Genomic DNA, 24,624 nt, shown 5'->3' on the forward strand with positions numbered 1-24,624 from the left:
TTATACCTCATAGAACGGCCAATGTTCTCAAGATTGTTGACACTTTTGTTCCCGCACTTTTCTTAAATGTGGATGCCGAAAAGGCATTTGACATGGTGCGTTCAAAACCATGGAGAGAATGCACTTTGGTGCCCGTTTTTTGCAGTGGATTAAAAAGTTATATGAAGCACCCTATGCCCGTGTTAAGGTCAGTGGAGGCTATGGTGTGAGGTGTACAGGGGCACTAGGCAGGGTGTCCACTCTCCCCACTCCTGTTTGCCTTATTTCTGGAACCTTTCGCTGTCAGGGTGAGGGAAGCTCTGGATATTATGGGAATTCATTTCAGCAATGCTCATTTAAATTGTCTGTTTGACGACGACATTTTATTTACACTTTCTAATTCAACTCAATCACTGGGTGGGGATAGTGCGTGAAATGAAACAATTTTGCACGGTCTCGGGATTTAAAGTTAATTTGGATGTCAGAGATTTTGAATATATCGGTCCTGGATCAGGATATTGTACATCTAAAAGGAAATTTTGTTTTTAAGTGGGCCAAACAATGGATTATATATTTGGGGGTCTACATAAGCAATAAAGTGGAGGATTTATTTCAGTTAAATTGTGTGCCTGTGCTACAGTCCATATTAAAGAATGTGGATAAATGGGGCAGAGGAGGGTTCTCCTGGCTGGGGAAAATTGCTATTGCAGAAATGAATGTACTGCCCAGATTTCTCTGTGTGTTCTGGACACTTCCTGTATCGATTCGTTCCACAACATTGAAATCCTGGCAGAAAAGGATTTTTTATTTCATCTGGGGGCGCAGGCCCCCTAGGGTCCCACCTAATTTGATTTGGTTTTATGCTGCTGTGCTCATCTGAGAGTAATACTAGAATGGTCTGGAAACCTCCCTTGAAGCAGGGGATTCGGTTTGAGCAATACTTGCTGGGCATTGTGCCTGTCCAAGCACTTACTTGGCAACCTGCCCATATGCCTCCTACGTAGCCAATACTATGGGGGGTTTGGTCACCATGGAGAAATAAATCAGTGGGTTCAAGACAGTATTTCTAGCTCACTTATCTTTTCCATAATGTAAATTTCCCTGTGGGCTTTTCTTCTCGGGTATTTGAAACCTGGTGATGAAAGGGGATAATACTGCATGGAGCTTTTGATGGATGGGAGGGAATTTTTAAGTTAGCAACCCAAAAATGTGGTTTGGAGAAAAATGATTTTCTTGCCTATGCCTAGCTGAAGCATTTCTTTATTACGAGGGTATCCGGAGACATTGGCTTGTGGAAAAACCTTGGTTTGAAAACTATTGCAATAGGGCTGACTCTGTAAAGAGAGTAACTGACTCTGTAAATAGGGCTGACTCTGTAAAGAGAGTAACTTCCAAACTGTATGGGTTGCTTAACTCTGAACTGAGGTTGTTACCTAATCATATTAAGGTTTAAGAGAGGGATTTAGGTGTGTCCTAGTCTGAAGGGTCTGGGATATATCTTTTGCAAACACAAGTAAATGTTCAGTCTTGGCTGGTTTATTGGAAAACTGATATAAAGCGCTGTTAAGATGGTACCTTACTCCTGAACCAGATAGAGAGAAGAAAGGGCTACTTTTTCCCCCCTCATATGATGGTCATGTGACATAAGTGCTTTTTGGGAATTCGTAGCAACCTGGATGCATGACGTCATTGGTGTAGCTCTTTCTTATGGTCCTAAGTTTGCTCTCTTGAATCCGCCTGTTCCTGATGCTACAGGTCCTCCACAGAAACTATATGTGCAAACCTTTCTGGCAGTAACTTGTGAGATTGCAGTCCCCTGGAAAAGCAAGCTGTTCTCTCACGTCTGCAGAAATATTACAGGCTATCCAGGATCTCAGATATGCAACATAACTCTATTAAGTCTGAGGAAATCTGGAAGCCTTACGTTCCTTGGAAATAAAAACAAAAGGACTCTGGATTGGCACAGAACATGGAATCTGCTTTCATTTACCTTGGTGATGGTTGAAAGAGGGTTTTTTTGTTTGTATCTGTGTTAATGTGGGAGTGTGGCTACCTCTTCTGTTGCTGACTGTTTATCTGGGAATGTAGTTGCCTCATATGTTTTTGATTTTCTTTATGGGTTCGATACTGTGTACTCTTGTTATTTCATGGTCGTTTTTGAAATCTATAAACTCTTGAGGGAGGGAGGGTGGCTTCTCTTACTGCGGGATTAGATTAGTTTGTATCAAACAAAAACTATTGATGTGAACTTTCTATCTTTGAGTTGCCGGCTCTTTGTTGTATTTTAATGATTTGTTCACAATTAAAACTTAGGTTGAAAAAAATAGTGGAGAGGATTAGAAATGGTAGGGAGGAGGAATAGCCTAGTGGTTAGAGCAGTGGGATATGAACCAGGAGACCAAGGTTCAAGTCCTGCTGTCGCTCCTTGTGACCTTGGGCAAGTCATTTTCCCCTACATTGCCTCAGGTACAAAAACTTAGATTGTAAGCCCACTGGGGCTAGAGAAATACCTACTGTACCTGAATGTAAACTGGTGTGATATCTCAATTGAGATGAATGTCGGTATATAAAAATAATAAATAAATAAATAAATAAACGTGAATCAGTTATTTACTCTTTCAGATAATAGAAGGACTAGGGGGCACTCCATGAAGTTAGCAAGTAGCACATTTAAAACAAATCAGAGAAAATTCTTTTTCACTCAGTGCACAGTTAAGCTTTGAAATTTGATGCCAGAGATAGTGCAGTTAGTGTAACTGGGTTTAAAAAAAATTTTGTTAATCAAATTGACTTAGGGAGTAGCCACTGCTATTACTGCCATCAGTAGCATGGGATCTGTTTAATGTTTGGGTACTTGCCAGGTTCTTATGGCCTGGATTGGCCTCTGTTGGAAACAGGATGCTGGGCTTGGTGGACCCTCGGTCTGACCCAGTATGGCAACTTCTTATGTTCTTATGATAAAGGGGTGGAAAGGTTTGCTTATGTGGAAAGGCTAAAGAGGTTAGGGCTGTTCAGCTTGGAGAAGAGACAGCTGAGGGGAGATGTGATAGAGGTCTATAAAGTCATGAGTGCAACAGAGTGAGAAAATACAGATATATTTACTCACTCAAAAAATACAAAAACTAAGGTATGCTCCATGAAATCAGTAATTACCACATTTAAACAAATCAGAGAGAATTCTTTTTCACTCGATGCACAATGAAGCTCTGTAATTCATTGGTGGAGATGTGGTAAAGACAGTTTACATGGCTGGACAAATTCCTGGAGAAGAACATGAACTGCAATTAACCAGATAGACCTGAATGTGACTGTAAGGCAGAATTTAGTCCATTTCGTTATTTTATCTTGGACTGGCAGGCTGGAGTCAGAGAGCACCCCCAGAGACGCAGGCAGTGCAAGGCTGCAGGACAGTACTGGCGCTGGTCTTCCCTGCAGGTTGAGCCCTTGGGCTCTGGGAGCTGGTAGGACGTGTCTCCTATGGAACAGCAGGGCATAGAGTGGAAGCTGAGGTCAGGCCTAGGATGGACAGGGCAGGTACTGGCTGAGGGCTGGGGGCTGGAACCAGGGACTAATCAGGATTTTGTTATCGGTGGGTATGTGACTTGATTGATTTGTTATTAATGTAATGGTTTTTATCTAGCCTGCACTGAACGATGCGGGAAGTTGCAGACTATCTACTAGATAAATGAAGCTTGACCGACGTGCCGCAAATGCGCAGTAGAGAGCAATTCTACCGCGCATGCGCGGGCAGCACGTGGGTCAGAGCTTGCCAGTAACAAAAATGGCGCGATGAGGAGCAGTAGCGGCGGCAGCGACGAGCGGTAGCGCGCGCAAGGGAGGGAGGGACCTCTGGCGCGGTGCAGTAGCGGCGGCACGCACGCACGCGCGAGGGAGGACCGCGGTGAGGAGCAGTAGCGGCGGCGCGAGGGAGGGAGGGACCTCCCCCGGAGATCTTCCGTCTGCGCCATCCGAAGGGGTTGTGAATGAGCTGGGAGGGGAGGGGATTGAGAGGAGGGAGGAGAGAGTGAGGGGAGGGGGAGGTGGGAGACTAGAGGGTGAGGGAGAATGAGGGTGGAGGAGAATGGGGGGGAGGGGGAGTATGAAGGGTAAGGAAATGGACTGAAAAAAAAAATGTTAATGTAGCCCGTTGTTAGGTGCTTAAGGGCTAGTAAGCTTATAAATAAATAACCCTCGGAAGGAGGGTTTTGGGTCAGCATGCCTCTAAGACCAGAGATTGCTACGTTTCTAATGTTCTATTTTTAACTTCTGAGCTTTTTTCCCTTCTAATCCTGAAGTTAAGAATCCAGCATTAAAATGAAATGAAATTAACTTTTGATTTTTAGTGCACTTTTTTTTTACATAGCTGGTACTATGAAATTTGTGCACTAATAATTATTAGCATGCTTCTTTACATGGAATTGCATATGGTTTTAGCTTTCAGTGCACTAAAACTGTTACTAATTGAAAGTTATTTTAGTGTAGACAAGGAGGCTGAAATGGAAGAACTAATATGTGCTAAGGATAGTTCAGTTTATTACGTCAGCTGATTTGTAGTAGCAGAGAATGGGTCATGTACTAGTGCTGTTTAATAATGGACACAATCTAATCCTAGTCTAAAACTTAACAGTATAAATCTTTGTTATTATTCTGCGTTTTCAGCTGAGGTAGGATCACAGTCTGTGGCAGAGTAGAGAGTAGTACCAGTAGTACAAGCTCTTCTGACGTCTGTACTCTCATACACCGTAAAACTCCTGTTTGATGTGAAACCCAATTCTTTTCCTGATTGGCAAGAGAAGAATGACTTTATTTAGATATCGTCAACATTCACCTTCTCTCGGTGTCTTTTTTTCAGATTGCACAATAGAGGGAATGATTGGGAATGCTGTAAAACTCAGTTACAGGAACAAGACCATCCTTGCACCTATGGTTCGAGTTGGAACGCTTCCAATGCGCCTCCTAGCGCTGGATTACGGCGCTGATATTGTGTACTGTGAGGTAGGAGTAAAAAGAACATTTTTCTCTTCTCATTGCTTCCCTTCAGAATCTTTAGGCTATTAACTAGTTTGGAATAGTTAAGTACGTCAGTGCTCCTACCCTGGCAAATAGTTTTAGGAGGATAAGATCATTTTTTAACAATCAAGATATTAAAAGATAGGTATCGTAATTACACAGACAAAGCAACACTGGAAGTGCCCAGGATTGTAACATATCATGATCCTGGAGCTAAAACAAGGGCCCTGGGGTTGACTTTAGGTACTGGGTGGGTGGGATTGTTGGGATAAGGGAGAGGAGAGAGGAGAGGGCTGCCTTTTTAAGCACTAGATTTACCAAGGAAGGGAAGGCTGCCGCTGAAGAAACTTATATTTTAAAAATAGCAATTGGAGGGATTAGGGATGGGGTTTGTCCAACAGCGCACTTTTTTATATTTAGTGGGTGGGGAAGGGACTGGGAATCAGTCCAGGAGGTATGCACACAACTTTAAATGGCCATCACCATTTAGCCATCAAGCACCGTGGCATGGCGGCCATTGATGCCCTCGAGCGCAAGGAGTGCCATTGTGCACTGTGAGTGGCATGGGTGCTGTTGGGTACCATGGCATGGCAGCCATTGATAATGCCGTGGATGCTGTTGAACATTATGGGTGTAGAACAAGATGGAGCATGACTTTGAGAGGCCAAAGTCTAGAGAGAGACATATTTGCCTTGGTCTGTAATTGTACATATGGGCAGAGGTGTGAGAGTCATGCTGTGGAATTAGCTGGTAATTACGATGACTTGGAAGTTGATGCTCTGTATCCAGGAGCTGTATATGGAGTCATCAAGGTTAAAAGTAGGATTTAGATGCTGGGGCGGGAAGAAATGGATTTGGGTTCTCTGGCCAGATCAATAAGAGTGCTAGTGACGGTGGAACAGGTTGGCAGGGGATTGACAGATGAGGTGGACAGGAGTGCGTACCACTCTTGCTGGATCAGAGGGTGAAGGCAGGTGGGAGAATGTGAGACAGAGGGTTATATAGGGTGTGCTGTACTCACCCTAATATTTGTGCCCCTTACGACTTTCAAGTGGGATGTGCTTCGAAATTGACTGTGATAGAGGACTAGGTGGGGCTCGTTGTCTTTCTCGGGGTGCTCCTCTGGTGTGTGTATTTGCGTTTCTTTCTGTCAGAGAGAGAGAGTGCGCGTCTTTGTGTCTGTGAGTCTGAGAGTGTATGTGTGTCTGTGTGTGAGAGAGAGTTGGCCTTTTCTTTCATGTGTGTGTTTGGAGGGCCTCTCTCATGTGCTTGTGAAAGGCATGGCAGCCTTTTTACTCTGAATTCAGTTTTTTTGGCTTTTGATGTGTGAAAAAAACTGGAAACATTAGGGATTATGTTTCTTTTAAAAATAAAATGAACAAAGAGAAATGATTTGCCCTTTGGTATAGCCCTATTCTCGGTATGGTATGGCGTTTTTCTTTTTCTCCGAGATCCATTTATCAAGTTAGCCGCTGAATGTTGCAAGACCTGGCTAGCTCATAGCTGACTACTTGGAAGCCTAATAAACAGAATTGCAGTAATCCACGGTACTCAGAACAAAAGCTTGAACAATAGTTCTTAAATCAATGGCGTTCAAATATATCTTAACTGTCTTAAAAGGTGAAGTTTAAAATAGCCCATTTTGAAAATATTTTGAAAATGCTGCTTTAATGTTACCCGACTAACTATTGGACAAACTTAATACAATTCTTACCTAGCTTTCAATACCTATACTTAATACATTTCTTGACTAGTCAAGAAACATACAGAGAAACCAGATGGCAGAAAAAGACCATACAGCCTATCTAGTCTGCCCATCTACACCAACTACTCAACTTTATAATCCCTACCACTCTCTCAGACATCCTCTGTGATTATCCCATGCTTTCTTGAATTCAGATACTGTAATTATCTCAAGGAGAGTCTGTTCCATGCATCTACTAAGCTCTCTACAAAAAATATCTTAACTATAGCTCCCAGAGTCTAGCAAGAAATGTATTAAGATTGTCCAATAAAAAGGTATCATCTATGTTTCTTAGTTAATCTTTTATTTCATACATTTTTTTCTGGACTACTATAGCAACCACGGTACTTTATCCAAAAGTGCCGTGGTTGCTACAGCCCTTTATCCAAAAGTGCCGTGGTTGCTACAGCACTTTATCCAAAAGTGCTGTGGTTGCTATAGCACTTTATCCAAAAGTGCCGTGGTTGCTATATTAGTCCAGAAAAAATGTATGAAATAAAAGATTAACTAAGAAACATAGTTGATACCTTTTTATTGGACAATCTTAATACATTTCTTGGCTTAGGCGTACCTGATTACTCTATACAACCTTTTTAATTGATCCAAAATTGAACGCTTGAATTCTCACCAAGACTTCTTGCAAAGCTCATATTACCCCAATTCTAAAACAACTACATTGGCTGCCCAATTGTCAATGCATTCAATATAAAATTCTAATGATCATTCACTCTCTAATACACAGTGCTTCCTTAATCTGATTATGTTCCTCATTACGTTTCTACCAACCTCCTCGTCACCTACGCTCAGCAGACAAAAACTACCTTCAAATTCCAACTGTTAAAACTGCGAGATTAGATTTAACCCGCAATCGTGCCTTCTCAGTTGCAGGTCCTAGATTATGGAACTCATTACCCAACTTCCTACATCAATACACCACCAAACATGAATTCAAAAAAGCCATAAAAACCTACCTATCTTCACTAGCTTTTCCAGACACACAAACCTAAACCTCCCTCCTCCCCCCCTGATGATATCTCATTGCTTCCCATTCACTTCGTACTCATGTCATCATTTGATTTGTATTTGTATTGTTGTTTTATACTTTTATTGTGCTTTATACAATTTATGTATGTTTAATTTGTAAACTGCTTAGATCTACTATAGTCTGTATAGGCGGCATACAAAAATGTTCAGTTTTAAATAAATAAATAGGTATCACCTTATAATTACTTTAAAAAAAAAACCACTGAACATATAACAAGTGTTTGTTTCATTGCAGGAGCTGATTGATATAAAGTTGTTACAGTGCAAGAGAATTGTAAATGGTAAGTGAATGTTATGTGCAATTTTGCAGTTGCTTTTTGTAGTTTCCATAATTCACTCCCTTCATTATTCATTTAGCTTGGATAGAGAAAGCGAAAAAGAAAATATAATACATTAAACAATTGTAAACGTCTTTAATCCCATGCTACTGTTTCATTCTTTTAAATCAAAGTTTTCCAACTCTGGTTCCAGGCACACCTACCCAGTCTGGTTCTCAAGATGGCCGCAATGAATAGGGGTGAGAGAGATTTGAATACAATGGAGGCAGTGCAATCAAATCAGTGTCGTGCATTCATTGTGGCAATCCTGAAAACCCAATTGGATGAGAGTGTTGGAAAGGACTGTGTTAGGCGATGTAGTCTGTTCAGGAATAGCCGATTCACTTGTTTTGCATTTCTATAGTGATTTTATTCAAAGTTTTTCTCGTGAGCGCAGCGTAGTTTCATTGGCTGGAGCGCCCGTCAGTTTGGGCGCTCCAGCCAATGAAAGCACATGGACGGGCGGGCGTGACGTCACACAATAAAAGTGCTAAATATTAAAAACCAGTAGTAAAAGGCTTGTCTGCATGAAGCTGTATTAACGTTTGACTGTCCTTTTCCGCAGAGCTGCTTGACACTGTGGATTACGTAGCTCCCAACGAAAGAGTCGTTTTCAGGACTTGTGAGAGGGAAAGAGAGTGCATTGTTTTTCAGATGGTAAGAGATGCAGCTAATGCTTCTAATTTATTACTGTTTACATCTGCTTAATGAACCTCTGGGGGAGGGGGGGGGGGCGAGATATTGCTTCCCCTGAATTTAATTTTTCCTGGATTATTATTGCTTGTTCTATTGAACTGATTCTTCCTAAAAGAAAGCAGTCAGTTTGCTACTTTTCTGGTTATTCTGTGTAAATGGCCTGGATTGATCTGTTTACTGTAGAGATCACGTCATTTTTACAGTGCCAGCTTTCTGGAGGTGCAAGCATGTTTGCTGAAAAATACTGTCTAGGCAAAGTCTAGGCTCTGCTTTTTGGGTTTTTCTTTTTTTTAATGCTAACTAATATGTCAGAGAGATGTTTTGGTCCTAGACATTTTAGTAGAATAGTCACTCAACAACATGATCACTGTTCTTAAAGTAATAGGGACAGTTTGTCTTCTGTTAAAGTAGTGACAGCTGAGTGTGTTAAAAATCTGGGGAGGGGCCATCTTTAAAAATGTAAAAGGAAAACTAGAAACAAGTTGAAGGAGCAACATTCGGTTCTAACCCAAATGCATTTCTTATAGCAAAATGGCCAACTCTGCTGTCCTCTTGAAAAGACTCCTCCGGTTTTAAAATGTCACTGGTGTAATGTCCCATCAGCAGCCAAGCTGCATTCATTCAAACGTTTTATAAGAGGGAGACATGCAAATGAGAGAAACTGCAGCATGCATAGACATCGGTCTCATCTGATAAGCCTTTCTTTGTGCTGAACTGAGGCAAACAAATGTTAGGACCTGCTTTCTAGCTTTCTGATATGAACAGTTGTAAAGCAGGACACTGCTTTCTGATTGTTCCATGGAAAACAGGGTTGTCAGAGACACCAAAGTGAGCTGACTGTAGCAGGTCAATGAGAACATAAGAATGCAATTACATTTATAAATTTATAAACTGCCTTTCCAATCATGACCTGCTCCAAATGGTGTGCAACAATAAACAAAACCATATGTACAATACTAGAAAGCAGTACAATAAAAATTCATACATAAAACTCAAACATAAAAGGCAGGCTCAGTGCATATATACAGTGCCTGGTAATATGAATCAGACTACATAAAATAAGGATAAAACCAGTCAGATAAATTACACATGAGACGCAAACAAAAGCTCCAGTTACTATCCAAGAGTGCATAATATAACCTTTAGGAAACTGGACTGAGAAACAAGTGAAAAGCGTTTATCGCCCTCTTCTTCTCCCAGCAAAACCTTCGGTTTAGCTTACACCTTTCAATTGGTAGCTCAAGGCAAGTCACATTCAGGTACAGCAGGCATTTTCTCTGTCCCCAGAGGGGACAGAGAAAAAGGTGTTCATCTACTAAGTAGCAATAAGGGTATAAAATGCGGAAAACGGTATTTATTGCATGATATTTAGGCCTAAATCCCTTCCCAATTAAAATGAGCTGCTTTGCATGCATAACATTTTCTAATATATGCAAAGCAGCTCATGCATACCTAATTCTCTGCTGATCAAGTAACGCAGCTTGCCAAAACTGCACTATTTGCTAAAGAGTTAACTACAAATCAAAAGGTATAGCTAACCTTTCTGTGGTTTATCACGTATCCTGATACTCCGGGCCAGCAGCGGCTCAAAATGACCTGGTTTAGACCCCTTCTACCTGTCCTGCTGCCTCTAGAGCTGGCCCAGCAGGGGGAAACATGGTGACCCCCCCACCCTTCACAAACCTCTCCCCTTTCCAGAACATCACTCCCCCTGTTCAAACACCCCACCAAGGCACCCCTCAGACCCACTCCCTTCCTTGTGCTCCTTACCCCCAATAGCTTGGAAGAAATTCCTGGTGTCTGGGGCCCAGATGCCCCCCCCAGGCTCTGGGCTGGTTGCTGTCATCTTGACAAATGGCACAAAGTCCTTTTGCCCTATCAACTGATAGGGGCAAAGAGAGCTGTCATTGTGCAATTTTCACGGTTCCCTGTGATTTTTTTCTTGCAGCGTTTCTGTGCGAAAAACTTTCACAGGGAGTTGATGTGCTATTTTTGCATGGGAATTCCCTCCCCCCCCCGGGTGCTGTTCTGCCCCGCCTGCAATAAAATATCGAGGCATAGTAAATGCCCCCGTAGGTTTGTACCCGAGACAGTGGAATTGCCCATGCTCATGGTCCCGTGAGATTAGACCCCTTCCTTTCCTGTCCTAAACACTAGGTTACTCATCTGTTACAAATTTCTACACCCCCTCCACGCTTCTAAACTTCTAAAGTTTCTAAAACTAGAATTAGAAATATTCACAAAACCCAGCGAGAAATCACTAATCTCTACAAACTGAAGTAAAAGTCGCCCAACAAATACTTAAAGCAGCTGCATTTGGAAACTGATATGAAAATATAATCAGTTTAGTAGTCGTGGTTCTATAATTTTCCTAAACTTATCGTAGTCCTATTCCCATCTTGCCTCTGTAGGGATTCTGTTCCAGGCGCAGCCGCTGAAAATGCTTTCCCTAGACTTAATGCAATAAAATTCCTGCAAGGAAGGGCTGTCGAGTAAATCTTTCTGGCTGGATCTTAGTGACCTATTAGAGAATACCAGCTAAGGCAGTCTTTCAGGTAACCTGATTCATTTACTTTCCGTGCTCAGAATGTGTGCGCGAGGAGTTTAAACTGCATTGTACACTAAGCCAAGTGGGAGATCGCCACAGTTTTATACCTCCAGGGTCTAAACATGGGTAGAGTTTGGAATTCCATTCACAGTTTCACAAATGTACATCGAGCCATGTGAGCAATATGTGTCTCTATATTGCAAACACAATACAAAAAAATCCCAAGACGCTTTACTTTCATTATTATTCCTATAAGCTAATAATAAATCCATTATCACTATTACCTGGCACCGATGTGTTATAATATTATTGAGGAACGCCTGGTCAGATACTGGTATAAAAATAACACTAAATGGTTGTGTGCAGACAATGGCAATATATAGTAGTTATTGTATGCAGGCAACCATTTAGTGTTATTTGTAAATTATTCCTATAAGCTAATAATAAATCCAGTATCACTTTTATCTGGCACCGATGTGCTATAATATTATTGAGGGATGCCTGGTCAGATACTGGTATAAAAATAACACTAAATGGTTGTGTGCAGACAATGGCAATATATAGTAGTTATTGTATACACACAGCCATTTAGTGTTATTTGTAAATTATTCCTATAAGCTAATAATAAATCCATTATCACTTTTACCTGGCACCGATGTGTTATAAGGGTCAGCACTATCTGCTACGCTGTTTAACATATATCTTCTGCCACTATGCCATCTCCTTGCTGGACTTGGAATCATACACTACATCTACGCTGACGACATCCAGTTAATCTTACCAATCGATGAAACTATTGAAAATACAATAGGCCTAGCCATGATGTATCTTGAAATAATAAAATAACTTCTAAACCAAATGGAGCTAATAATCAACATTGATAAAACCGAATTTATACACTTAGAAAGGAAAAGCATGAACATTACACAAACCCCAATATTTCTCAATAACAACCAACAAATTGACTTAGCAAAGAAAGTTCGCAATCTCTGAATAATTGACAATGAACTAAGCTTCAAACAACACATATCAATAAAGGTTAAGGAAGGATATGCTAAACTCATGATACTAAGAAAACTCAAACCATTACTATCATTACCACATTTCCGTACTGTGCTTCAATCGCTGATTTTCGCCAGCACAGACTATTGCAATGCCCTGTTACTAGGCCTACCTAACACTAAAGTAAGATCTCTACAGATTTTACAAAATGCTGCTGCAAGAATCCTCACTGGAAAAAACAAAAGAGATCACATAACAGATACGCTCGCCACCCTACATTGGCTTCCCATAGAACAAAGAATACAGTTCAAAGCACTGTGCTTAATACACAAACTTATCCACGATGATAAAGCAGAATGGCTGAACACAGCACTTAGAGTACACGTCCCACACAGAAATCTAAGGTCAGCAAACAGAGCACTCCTTCCCATCCCTTCTGTGAAAACCGCAAGACTGACCCAAGTGAGGGAGCGAGCTCTGTCTCTGGCCGGTCCCATATTATGGAACTCCATGCCCCTTGACCTTACACTCCAGAGCAATCATAAACTTTTCAAAACACAGCTCAAAACCTGGCTTTACATACAAGCCTTCAAGAAAGAAAACTGATGCAGGCTATTTGAAGTAAAAGATATGAGGCATAAAGCACCAAATGCCTAATTTTATAAATCCTTACTGAATTATTTCAACATTTTTTTAACTGTATACAACCTTCAGGACATATTGCTATGAAACACTTAACCCCCCTAATAAACGCCTTATTGTTACCGAATACTACTGGCACCACCTATGTAATGTATGACCCATATTTTTACTGGTGCCCTATTGTAAACCGTTGTGATGGTGAATAACTTAATGACGGTATATAAAAACTCTTAAATAAATAAATAATATTATTGAGGTACGCCTGGTCAGATACTGGTATAAAAATAACACTAAATGGTTGTGTGCAGACAATAGCAATATATAGTAGTTATTGTATGCACCCAACCATTTACTGTTATTTGTAAATTATTCCTATAAGCTAATAATAAATCCATTATCACCTTTACCTGGCACCGATGTGTTATAATATTATTGAGGGACGCCTGGTCAGATACTGGTAAAAAAATAACACTAAATGGTTGTGTGCAGACAATGGCAATATATAGTAGTTATTGTATGCAGGCAACCATTTACTGTTATTTGTAAATTATTCCTATAAGCTAATAATAAATCCATTATCACTATTACCTGGCACCGATGTGTTATAATATTATTGAGGAACGCCTGGTCAGATACTGGTAAAAAAATAACACTAAATGGTTGTGTGCAGACAATGGCAATATATAGTAGTTATTGTATGCACCCAACCATTTAGTGTTATTTGTAAATTATTCCTATAAGCTAATAATAAATCCATTATCACTATTATCTGGCACCGATGTGTTATAATATTATTGAGGTACTCCTGGTAAGATACTGGTATAAAAATAACACTAAATGGTTGCGTGCAGACAATGGCAATATATAGTAGTTATTGTATGCAGGCAACCATTTAGTGTTATTTGTAAATTATTCCTATAAGCTAATAATAAATCCATTATCACTTTTACCTGGCACCGATGTGTTTATAATATTATTGAGGGACGCCTAGTCAGATACTGGTAAAAAAAATAACACTAAATGGTTGCATACAGTCCAGTACTCACACGTTGCTATCTTTCAGAAAGCAAACTGTCATTTCAAGTTCACGCTTCCAAAGCCTAATTTGGCGCGTCACTGAAGAAGGATGGCATGGTCCACAGGGACAAATGCTAAGGAAAGATCTAACAGGAGCAGAACTCCTACTAATAATGTAATGTGGATGTGATCTGATACAACTACTGGAGCAGATTCCATGCCCGGACCTTGATGGATACTAGTCCAGATTAGCAATAGTCTCCAAACAAAATTAGATAGTTGAGTGAAACTTTCTCTGTATGTTGTTATTAGTTAAAAATGGTAGGTTGGACACTAGTCTGTAATTTTGACATGCTTTAGAATCAGAGGAAGACTTTTTTTTATGCTAGGTGGATAAGTAAGTTCTTAAGGCACGCGAGTAAACATCCCATCCTCAAAGAAGTCTAGATAAGGTAATAGAAAAATAAAAAATGTAAAATGTATATTTACCTGCTCTAATTTTGCACTAAGTCTGTGAAGCTTGAGGCTGCTGTCTGCTGGTTGCCTGCTGAGCTGTGTCCCCAAGGTGGTGTAGGGCCTGGAAGACCAAAGACGATCTGCCCTATGAGTTGGGGTTTTTTTTTTAAAGGGCCTGGTAGGTGTCTGTGGCCTGAGTTTCATGGCAGCAAAATTTTAATTTTCTTTTTTTGGCTGGAGAGAAGAGACAGGAGTTTCATGTTGCGTTTTGAATGTGAAAGCAGCAGAGGGCTGCGTTGAAGTGGAGAAGCCATGTTGGGTGGAAGGCCAAACGAGCAATTGATCAGCCTGTTGCTGCCACCTCAGACTTTCCCCAGCAGTGACTGGGGTCAGATGATCTGTTGCCGGAGTGCCACACGAGCCTGAGCTCCCGGCAATGCTGAAGGAGGAGGTCACATGTATAGGAGGAAAACAGGCGGCAGATGAGACTTCCGTGACTGCTCCAGTCCTGATGCAGCTGCTGGAGCTGACCAACTTTAAAAAACAAAACAAAACCCTGCATTAGTGTGCAATTGAAGCAACCAAAGCAGCGGTACAAGGAGCTAGTATTTATTGTTGAGTTAATTAAAAATAGCGTAGTAGGAAAACATCTGCAGAGATCTTGAGAGGGACAGGACATCGTGGTCAAGAATATCTGGCCGTCGACAGCTAGCATCGAGAGCCAGCTTCGATAACTAGCAACCAAAGCTTTCCAGCTTCCTGGGGTATCCTGTTTCTGCACTCGCTACCTTCGATAGCCAGCCATGTACTCTAGCCACTACTTTAAGGGAAAATTGGAGTTAAGTGTGCCCACCAACATCAGAGACTTTCTCCTTCAAAAATTTGAGGTTAATAGCTAAATACAATAGACAAGGCAAACATACATATAGTAGAAAGACAAAGACAGAGTAACATAAAGTGTAATAAATAAATGCATAGAACATAAAATATACTTACTTGTTGAAACCTTTTTCTGGAGTTTAAAATAGTTTGCAAGAGCCCTGAAAGACAGTAAATAACACACAGGATCAACTCTTCATACAAATATTAACCAATTTTCTTGTATTCTTGTATCTTGAATACTTGTTTAGTGAAGATTGGTTAAAGACAATAGTTACTATGCAAATATGTGAAAGATAATTTCTACTGATTTAGTTTATTTGCTTAACATTATGTGAACTAATGATATTTCATTCACAGCAATTCACTGCAACAAGAAGAAACTGCCATCTTACTTCAGAAATAAAAAAATTCTTTAATCTTTTACTGAAGTGACTTTTATTTTGATTTATTCAATTTTTTGTACATACTGGGCTTTGTTTCCATCTGCTGAATTTTTTCTATAGAGCCGTTTTTAAGGAAACTTCTCTAAAGGATTACGTATGTGACAGTGCCAGGAAATAGCATCTGAGTGCTTCATCAGACATACGAGGCAAGGATCAAGACCCCGTGATATTGCTGTAGAGATGGGTAGTAATATTTCACCTCAGCCTGGCACAGAGGCTTACATTTCTGCTGAAGGCACAGTGAATTGATGGAACTAGTACAAGGTATAGGGATAATTGTTCCATCTTAACCAGCTAAGTTTTATTTATTTAAAAAATAGAAGCATAAAGGCAATTCTGGTCTGCTTCAGACAAAGAAACTTGAACTGTATTTACCTGTGTATTATACAGTATAAAACTCCCAATCGATTGGTACAGATGACAGCAAGCTAGAGAGCAGATCGGTGTGCCAGTGCTGTAAGTCCTCATGATTGGGGGAGAAATCGTCAACTGCTAATTAAAAGGGACATAATAAGGGAAGTGAGCTTATTTACCAAACCAATTGCTAAGTCTAATTACTGAATAAATAATCATAATTTCTTACTTATGTGATTTACTTGTTTTGTATGTTCCTTTCTTTTTCTCCAGTTAGAAATTGTTAATCTTTCCCTTTTTTCTTCTAACGGCCTTGTTCTACATTCCCTGTTGTAATGTAACTTTCACTTTCTGTGTTAACTGGTTTACCCCCTAGTTTATTGTAAACCGGTACGATAAAACCTGGTCTTGAGCATCGGTATATTTAAAGAACTTAAATAAATAGATAGATAGATAGATAAATATATATACATATACACATACACTCAGACAGTTATACATATATAAAGTCTTTTTGTACTTTTTATTCACTCTTTCTGTTGTCCTGATCATTTCCGGCACTGTAATCAGGCTGTTACACACTTAGAAAATCCTGAGATGAATTAACGATTTAAAGGTTCTGCTTCAGGGGAGCCACTGGTATCCTCAGTCTCTAAACCCCACAACTGTGTGTCAATTCTCAAAGCCGCTGGTAGGAACCAAAGGCAAGTATTACTGAATAAAAGCGTATCAGGAAAGAGGCATGCATACAACAACCAATCGAACCATACAGATTTAAAATCAATGCTCCTGTTCACATAGATTGTCGTATTTAATTTCACTCCATTATAACTTATAATAAAGAAATGTGTTCCAGTCATTGGTTTCAAAAAGAGCACTAGGGGAATCTGTATTTAAAACAAAGATCCAATGTTGTTCCCGATAATTTACAGATTACCAAGTCACTTGCAGAGGGTGAAACCTGAATATGATCGATGGTCATCCACTGCAGAGCTGAAAAGAGTACTCTTTCTCAATGCAGTGAGCAACCATTTGAGCTTGCAACTAACTAGTCATGAGGCAACTCTTGTGTTCAGTCACATGTGTCGTAATGGTACATTTGGTGATGACCCACATAAGCTAGTTCATATAGGGAAAATATAATGCACATGACTCAACATGATTAGTGTTGCCTCTATGATGATGATCTTTGTCAGTACAAGGATAATGCCATGAATTTTCCAGTAGTGTAAGAGAATAAAATTGGCGTGATTCACAGGTGCTATGAGATGCTACTATCTCTGTGATATTTTTACTTCTCTTATAAGTAGTAACTGGTGGGATTTTGAGGATATCATGGCGTGCTAACACATGCAGTGCGGATGAATAGCAGCAGCACTTGATGATGATTTATTGGTGTAACTCAAGGCGCACACTTAAGTGGGCAGCGGATGAGAGCAAATATTTGGGTGTCTGGATTCCAAATCGCCCATAAAATATCTGTTAATGTGCCCCCATGATACAAATGTTTTCTCCAAAATTGTTGAGCTGGATGCCTTCTCCTTTATCTCTTTCTGCAGGATGGCCTTAATAAAGATGATATTATTTCTTAATCTGTTATATATCTTACAGATGCTCCTTGTCTTCAAAGCTAACGATCTTAGACTTCTTTATCAGACTTGCTCTAAATTTCTTTGGTGAAAGGAAAAACTTAAATTGAATATTAACCACTTATTATCTAGCAAAGATGGCAGTTTGAATTTCCCAAATTTCAAATTATTTAATCTGACCTACCTAACTTATTCTCTTGGAGATTGGATCAACAGAGATATTCAGATTTGCAACTGAAGGAACAAATTGTGTCTTCCCTCAGTCTGCAGAAATTGTTAAACTTGGCCTTGATATCTCCTCACATTTACTGGTTATGTGTGCCAGAAAGGTTTGGAAATTTGTCAGTATTGTTCATTACCATTCTCTGTTTATCTGTTTTTGCCAATCTTAAGGAAAACTTTCTTTCCCACTGGCACAAATTTTACCCCATTTATAAAAAAACAAACAAAAAAAACCCAAACCACTAGCAGATAAAGGAATAAAAGTCCTTGGTGACTGAATAGTGCCTGGTACTTCATGAAATTCTTTGAAACAAGTTTGCAAGAGAATAAGTTGGAGAAAAGTGACATTTATGAAGTATTTACATATATGCCATTATGTTACCTCACTGCTTTCCTCTGCCCAGTTTGACTTTCTAGGCTCCCTCTTTTAACACGAGAGTACTTCAGTAACTCATATCTCTGGGGTCGATTTAAAAAAACCACGCGCGGGCATCCATGTGAGGCGGTTCCCGGCGTCTGCACATGGCCGTGGCTGTTTTATGCTCTCATCGGCGCATGCATGTTACAAAATGTTATTCCTGTAATGTCTGTGCACGCATGTGCGGGCAGGCGGCCTCTCCCGCGCACAACGGGGAGGGGGATTTTAAAAACATACGCGCGGCGACGTAATAGGGCCTTCCCCAGTTACCTCCCAGTCCACTCCAACAGTTACCTCCCAGTCCGTTCCAATTAAGGAGCAGATTGGCAGGGAACTTCCCCATCCCCCTAACTACCCTTGCTACCTTTTCCCCTCTCCACCCTGACCCCCAACCACTACCTAGCTAGGCTCATTTTTTTTGTTTTAATACTTACTGCTTCTTCGGGGCAGAAGTCACTTCGGTGCACCAGCCAGCTGCCGGTGCGCGCTTCCCCGGGACAGAGCCTGTCCTGCTTGGCCCTCGGCCCACCCTTTTAATCGAGCCTGGCACTTCTGCGCATATCGGGACGTTTTAAAAATGCTCTCGGCATGCGCACAGCCCGGCCACGTGCATATCCCTGATTTTTGCATGGGCTTTTAAAAATTAGGGCTTCAGTGTCTTATCAATATGGGATCTCACAGAGTTATGGTGGCGTTGGCTGATGTCCAGAATGAAGATTGTAATATGCAATTGCTGCCAAAAGATGCATCTAGATATATTTCTATTGCCAAGATATCTAACAGTGTTGATTTTCATGAAATACAATTTCATATACTCTATAGAATTGTATTTTCGCCATATTGGGCCCACTAAATGGGCCTTGCTGAATCTAATTAGTGTATAAAATGTTCTACTATTTATGGGACTATCCCAAAATTGATATATTTTGGACAAAAGGTGTTCATCAGTTAGGAATAGAAACTAAAAAAAGAAATTGCCTTTTTTGAGGGATTTAAATCATCTAGATCAACATGTCTTGGTGGACAAATATAAAATATTTTTGGCAAAAGCCTTTGTGATAGAAAAAAAATGGTATTCTTTTTATTTAGTTAAAGGAGTATGCTCCCAATCTTCTGGTCTATTCTTCTCAATTTGCTGATCTACTTTCCATGGAATATTATTTGGCTCTTTTGAGCTCTTCTAAAGATTATGCTGTATTTTGCCAAATTTGGAGGTTTTGCTTTACCAGAGGAATATCAGAAATTGCTGAATGGCAAATGAATCTTTTGTTCTTTGTGAGTTATCACGGTTTGATCTTCTTTTTTTTCTTTCTTCATGGATTTCCACTGCTGCATTCTGTCTCTGGGAATTGTCTGTTATTACTCTTCAGTGTTTTGTTTATTTGACTATCTTGTTTAGCATGAGGGAGAAAAAGTGGAAAATGGCATTGATGAACACGTATCATTTTGTTTTCTGTTTTCTATGTAATCTTTGTCATTGTGCAATCAACAGTTAATCGTTAAGAAAGTAATAATTGAAGCAACTTTTGCAAATGCCATATTTACTCTTTTTTAATTATTTTGAATCTGTTAAATTCAGCAAATAAAAAGTAAGTTTGCATTATAATTTTCAGAAAGATGTTGATGTAATCCAAAAAAATGGCTACTTCTGAATATCCCTGACCCTTAGTCTGAATTTTTGCTGGATAAATCATTATCTCATTAAAATTTAGATTGTTAATAAGGGGTGTTACGGGGCAAATTATTGAGCCATCTTCAGATTTAAGCAGCAGGAAGTTTGTTATCCGGGAACATGTACCCAGAAAACTTTAACAACTGGTGATATTCAAAGAATAAGTAGGCAAAGAAACCCCAGCTTCTGTGAGGGCCTGTGGCCTGATTCTCTGCGCCTCCACCCCCACCGCAAAGATCCCCGAGATCCTCAAAATAAGAAAAAAGGACCAAAATGACTTTCTTGTCTCCACCTCCACACTTTCCACAAATGGCAATAGGAATCTTCCCCCTGCCCTCCTAATCTCTCTAAGTGCACCCACAACCTATCCTCCACCATCCCAACCTGAAATGCTGTGTCCGGCTCCCGCCACATCCAGCGTTGCTCTGACAGCTGTGTTGCAGGGTCTATTATCAACTCGCTAAAAACCCCCTAACGCATGCGATAAGCACCATAACGCATGGTGCAATGCAAATTTTTAAAAGGGGAGGAGTTGGGGGCGGGATTTCTGTAAAAGTGGGCTTGCTTCACACTTTACGAAGCCATAACGCACAATATCGCACAGTTTTAACACCGAAACTAACCTCACCTTTTTCAGTTGTGTTAAGCTGTGCGATGTCATATGTCCATTTCACAATTTTTGATTTTTTTCACAAATTCCATTTTGGGCATTTTTAGGCTGGGGAAGGGCCTGAGATGTGGGAGGAGAGTGGGGGAAGGAGCTGAGATGAGGAGAGAGGGAGAGAGAGAGCCTCTGGTGGTGACACCGTAGTAAGCAGCTATTTATGCTACTATAGGAGGCCCACCTAGTAACTCGAGGTGAGGTTTAGGTAGCAGTGTAGAGGTTAGGGGCCACTTTGACATGCAGAGTGAGATGTATGAACAGAATAGTGCTCTCTTGTGAAGATTTGATGTCCTTCGGAGTGAGGAAACTCACACAACGAAATTTGTACAATGTTTTCCTAACCTAGGTTGATGTTACCCTTCGCATAGGTATTACCCTGCAGGTAGGGAAATGCAATTATGTAGGTATTACCGCAAAGTGCAAAAAGTTAACATACTTTGTGGTAATACCTATGCGAAGCAGTAAGATAAAGCACATTGCAATAAATAGGATGCTACCATAAAACACCCCCCTTTTCCTATCGCATGCGATATTTAGTGCAGTTTGAAAAATCTAGGCCTTGGTAGGTCACGCGTAGTCATCAGAGCAAAGGTGGATGCATTGGGAGCCAGATGCGTCCAAGCTCCCAGCTTGCAGTCATGTTTTGGGAGGGTGCAAGGGAATCCCAGCTGAACAAACAGCTCTTCTCTTACTCTTAACTGGGGACGAAGAGTGGCTGGAAACTTCCTATGAAAACAAAATCAATTTCTCAGAAATGTTTCAAAAATCACTTAGGAGTAAATCTTTGCTTTTACAAATTAGGAACTGGACAAAAAAGCACCTTCCTTTTCAAAAGTAAACTCAGAATCCACACAGACCACTAGTAAGCTCCTGCTTTTATACCCTGAGGATCAGTCCATAGCAGCAACCTCTCATGGGGATGCTGAAAAAAGCATGGTTTATTCCCCTCTCCTCTAGATCCATGACCCTTCTACAAAGCCACACCTTTGTAGGGATCCCAGGAAGGCCCCAGAGTCGAAATGTACAGTTTGACCTCATTTGTATATAATTCATCATAATTATATTATTGAATTTATCTTTTTGTTTTAGGGATCAGCAGATGCAAACAGAGCCTTAGCTGTTGCCAGACTTATGTAAGTTCTTTCTAGATATTGTATAAATAGCACATATCATTTCTGATATATAGATATATAGCAGGCATGAATTAGCCATTATGCATGAATGACCTCGTCCGGTGCCAGGGCTGGTGCTTCCATTAGGAAAACTAGGTGGTTGCCTAGAGTGCCAAGATCTTGGGGGCGGCAGAATCCCACCCATGTAAGGTGTAGAGGGATCCTGCAGCAGAGCCAATACTGCCAGTCCTGGAGCCACTGCTGGGTGTAGGAGGAAGCTGCTACCAGTAGATAAGTTGGGAAGGGGAGAATAAACAAAGCTTTGCCTAGGACGCCAAATAGGCTTGCACCAGCCCTGGATGGTGCTGACACAGACCCAGCTCTTAAAGCTTTATGCCACAATCTAGCCATGAATTCATGGCCTCAGTTGTGCGGGCTCACCCCAAGCCTTATGTTAATGCCACTTACTGTTGCTCTGTGCAGATTTCCCCTAATCCGATATGTTGCACTCAAAGTTAATGTAGGTTACCCTATTTTTTTCATTTTCATCCTGCTGCCTCTAGGGATCTGCATGCTTTTCCCATGCCCTTTTGAATTCCATTATCGCTCTGATTTTCACCACCTCCTCTGGGAGGGCATTCCAGGCATCCACCACCCTCACCTTGAAGAAATATTTCCTGATGTTGGTTCTCAGACATCCGTCTTGGAGCTTCATAATTAGTCCCTAGTTCTATAGTTTTCTGTCCAATGGAAAAGATTTCTGTGCGTTATTAAAGCCCTTTGAGTATCAGAAGGTCTGCACTTTCTCTGCCTCGTCACCGCTGCTGGCCCCTGGCTCACACATGGCTTCTGGGAAGACCTCAGATGGAGACCCACCTAAGACCAGCTGGCCCTGGGGAACGAGGGCTGGTTTTGGCAAAGCTCCAGCCAGCTCCGCCTGCCGACGGTGGGGACCTGTAAGGCTCGCCCTGCGGGTAGCGTCAACCCCATCTCAGCCCAAGGGTCCACCTCCTGTGCAACAGTAATTCATTGAGTTCCAGAAATGTCTTTTATACTGTAAGTTTTTTTTTTTTTTTTTAAATAAAGAAACTGCAAAGCACATGAGGTGATGAAAATACCGATTTTCGCCCCAGTAAAGGATAGGACTTCATAACCCCCCTAGTTAGATTGCCTCCCTTTTACCCTATTAGCCCAGACCCTTCAAACCCTGCTGACTAGCCCTAATTTTCTTTTAGCAGTGATTTTATTAATTTACTCACCACAGAGATCAGATTAAATGGCTTGTAAGGAGATTGGGACTATCTCCAATCCTCTCAAACTCCCAGCTCTAAAGAAGTGTTGAAAAGGTCAACCAACAAAATTGCCAGAACTTCCCTCTCAGGTGTATCCTGTCCAGCTCCATCGCTTTATCTACTTTTAGTTTAGCAAGCACCTCATGTACACACTTTCTGAAAATTGTTTGAGGTCTAACTCACTTTTTATCCTATTTGTTTCTGTTTTCTGTAATTGTACTCCTCGCCCTTCCTCATTGAACACTGAAATATTTAAGCAAGTCTACTTTTTTCTCATTAGGCTTTACCCTCCTCTCCTTCACATCTGAGACTCAATGCCACTTTTGCATTTCATCCTATCACTAACATGTCTTAAAAAAAACAAACGTTTTTTGTTTTACCACATTTGCTCTATTTTCTTCAATTTCAATCTTTGCTATCTTGATTACGGGATTTTCTTAAGGACTCTTTGAGGTACTTTCCCTATGTCAACAGTTAGTTTTCCTGAAATGTAGGACCCTTACTTTAGAATCAACCATCACTGCCTGTGCAGTAATACTGAACCACATAATAGATGATAATATATTATCCACTACAACATAAGAAACACTGTCCTCATTGGTAAGAACTAGGTCCAGTATCCCATGTGAGTTCTGTTACCAATTGATGGAAAAGTTCTTCTTGCACAGAATCCAGGATCTCTCCTTCTAGAAGGCACTTATACATCAGTCTGCTTCACCCTCTCTCCCATAGCCATGAAGTCGCTTTTCACATTTTCTAGGGTATTCCTAGCAGTATCATAAAATGTGTTCCCATTTTGCTTCTCTGTAGTCTCAAAGGTGTTCATGAAATGCCTGATGGTGGTGGCGATGCAGCTTGGTCGGCAGAGAATCTGCGTATTCCTATACTTTGACGATTGAATGTTGATGGGCGCATCCCATTCAGAAGTTCTAGAATCCCTTATGCCTCCTTCAGTCCATGAGTTTCCTGGTCAATTTTGCTAAGTCAAACTTGGTTCTAGTACAACAAATTCAGTTTATATGACAAACTCTCTTCAGGAGAAGGCCTTTCTCCTGGCCAGGAGGGCTGCATTGTTGAGGAGCCTCATAAGGTATCCCCTTCAGCAGGGCAAAGTATCAGCAAGGTCAGTTTTGGTACTCCTTGGGCACATGGTTGCCAAGGTGTATTTGGTTCTTCTGACTCATCTGCACATGTGAGACATTTCATCTGGCCTTCAAAACCAGTCTGATCAATTCTATCCTTTTATCCCACCAAATTTCAATGATCCCCAAGATGAAAATATCCCATCAATGGTGGGTGAATCCTGAAATTCTAAAAATGGGTTTCTTGCTATAAGTTTCATGGCATGGCATGAAATGAATTTGGAGACTGGCACATCCACCAAGGGTGGGATGTGCACACCTGTGTGACAAGGACTTAAGAATTGTGGTCCCTACTGAAGAATCATCTGCAGATCAACCACTTGGTGTTGCAAGCCATTTGTTATGTTCTGAGAGCTTCCTTTGGGAAAGAATATTAATT

At 40.7% G+C, this 24,624-nt stretch overlaps 2 protein-coding genes across 4 annotated transcripts in view; one reads left to right on the forward strand and one right to left on the reverse strand.

Annotated features, from left to right (window-relative positions):
- LOC115095211 (dipeptidase 2-like) overlaps positions 1-16,262 on the reverse strand; it is a 171,497-nt gene extending 155,235 nt beyond the window's left edge. The window contains exons 1-3 of the mRNA XM_029608587.1: positions 16,156-16,262; positions 15,452-15,495; positions 14,489-14,989 (exon numbers count right to left, since the gene is read on the reverse strand). The gene's annotated coding sequence lies outside the window, so the exon portion shown is untranslated. The remainder of the gene's footprint in view (positions 1-14,488; positions 14,990-15,451; positions 15,496-16,155) is intronic.
- DUS2 (dihydrouridine synthase 2) overlaps positions 1-24,624 on the forward strand; it is a 135,189-nt gene that overhangs the window by 5,997 nt on the left and 104,568 nt on the right. For all 3 annotated transcript variants that reach the window (XM_029608582.1, XM_029608584.1, XM_029608583.1), the window contains exons 3-6: positions 4,832-4,974; positions 8,013-8,058; positions 8,660-8,751; positions 21,789-21,832. In XM_029608582.1, coding sequence (XP_029464442.1) covers positions 4,849-4,974; positions 8,013-8,058; positions 8,660-8,751; positions 21,789-21,832 — 308 coding nt within the window. In that variant the 5' untranslated portion in view covers positions 4,832-4,848. The remainder of the gene's footprint in view (positions 1-4,831; positions 4,975-8,012; positions 8,059-8,659; positions 8,752-21,788; positions 21,833-24,624) is intronic.

The sequence above is a fragment of the Rhinatrema bivittatum genome, chromosome 7, assembly GCF_901001135.1.
Source record: "Rhinatrema bivittatum chromosome 7, aRhiBiv1.1, whole genome shotgun sequence".
Classification (NCBI taxonomy): Eukaryota; Metazoa; Chordata; class Amphibia; order Gymnophiona; family Rhinatrematidae; genus Rhinatrema; species Rhinatrema bivittatum.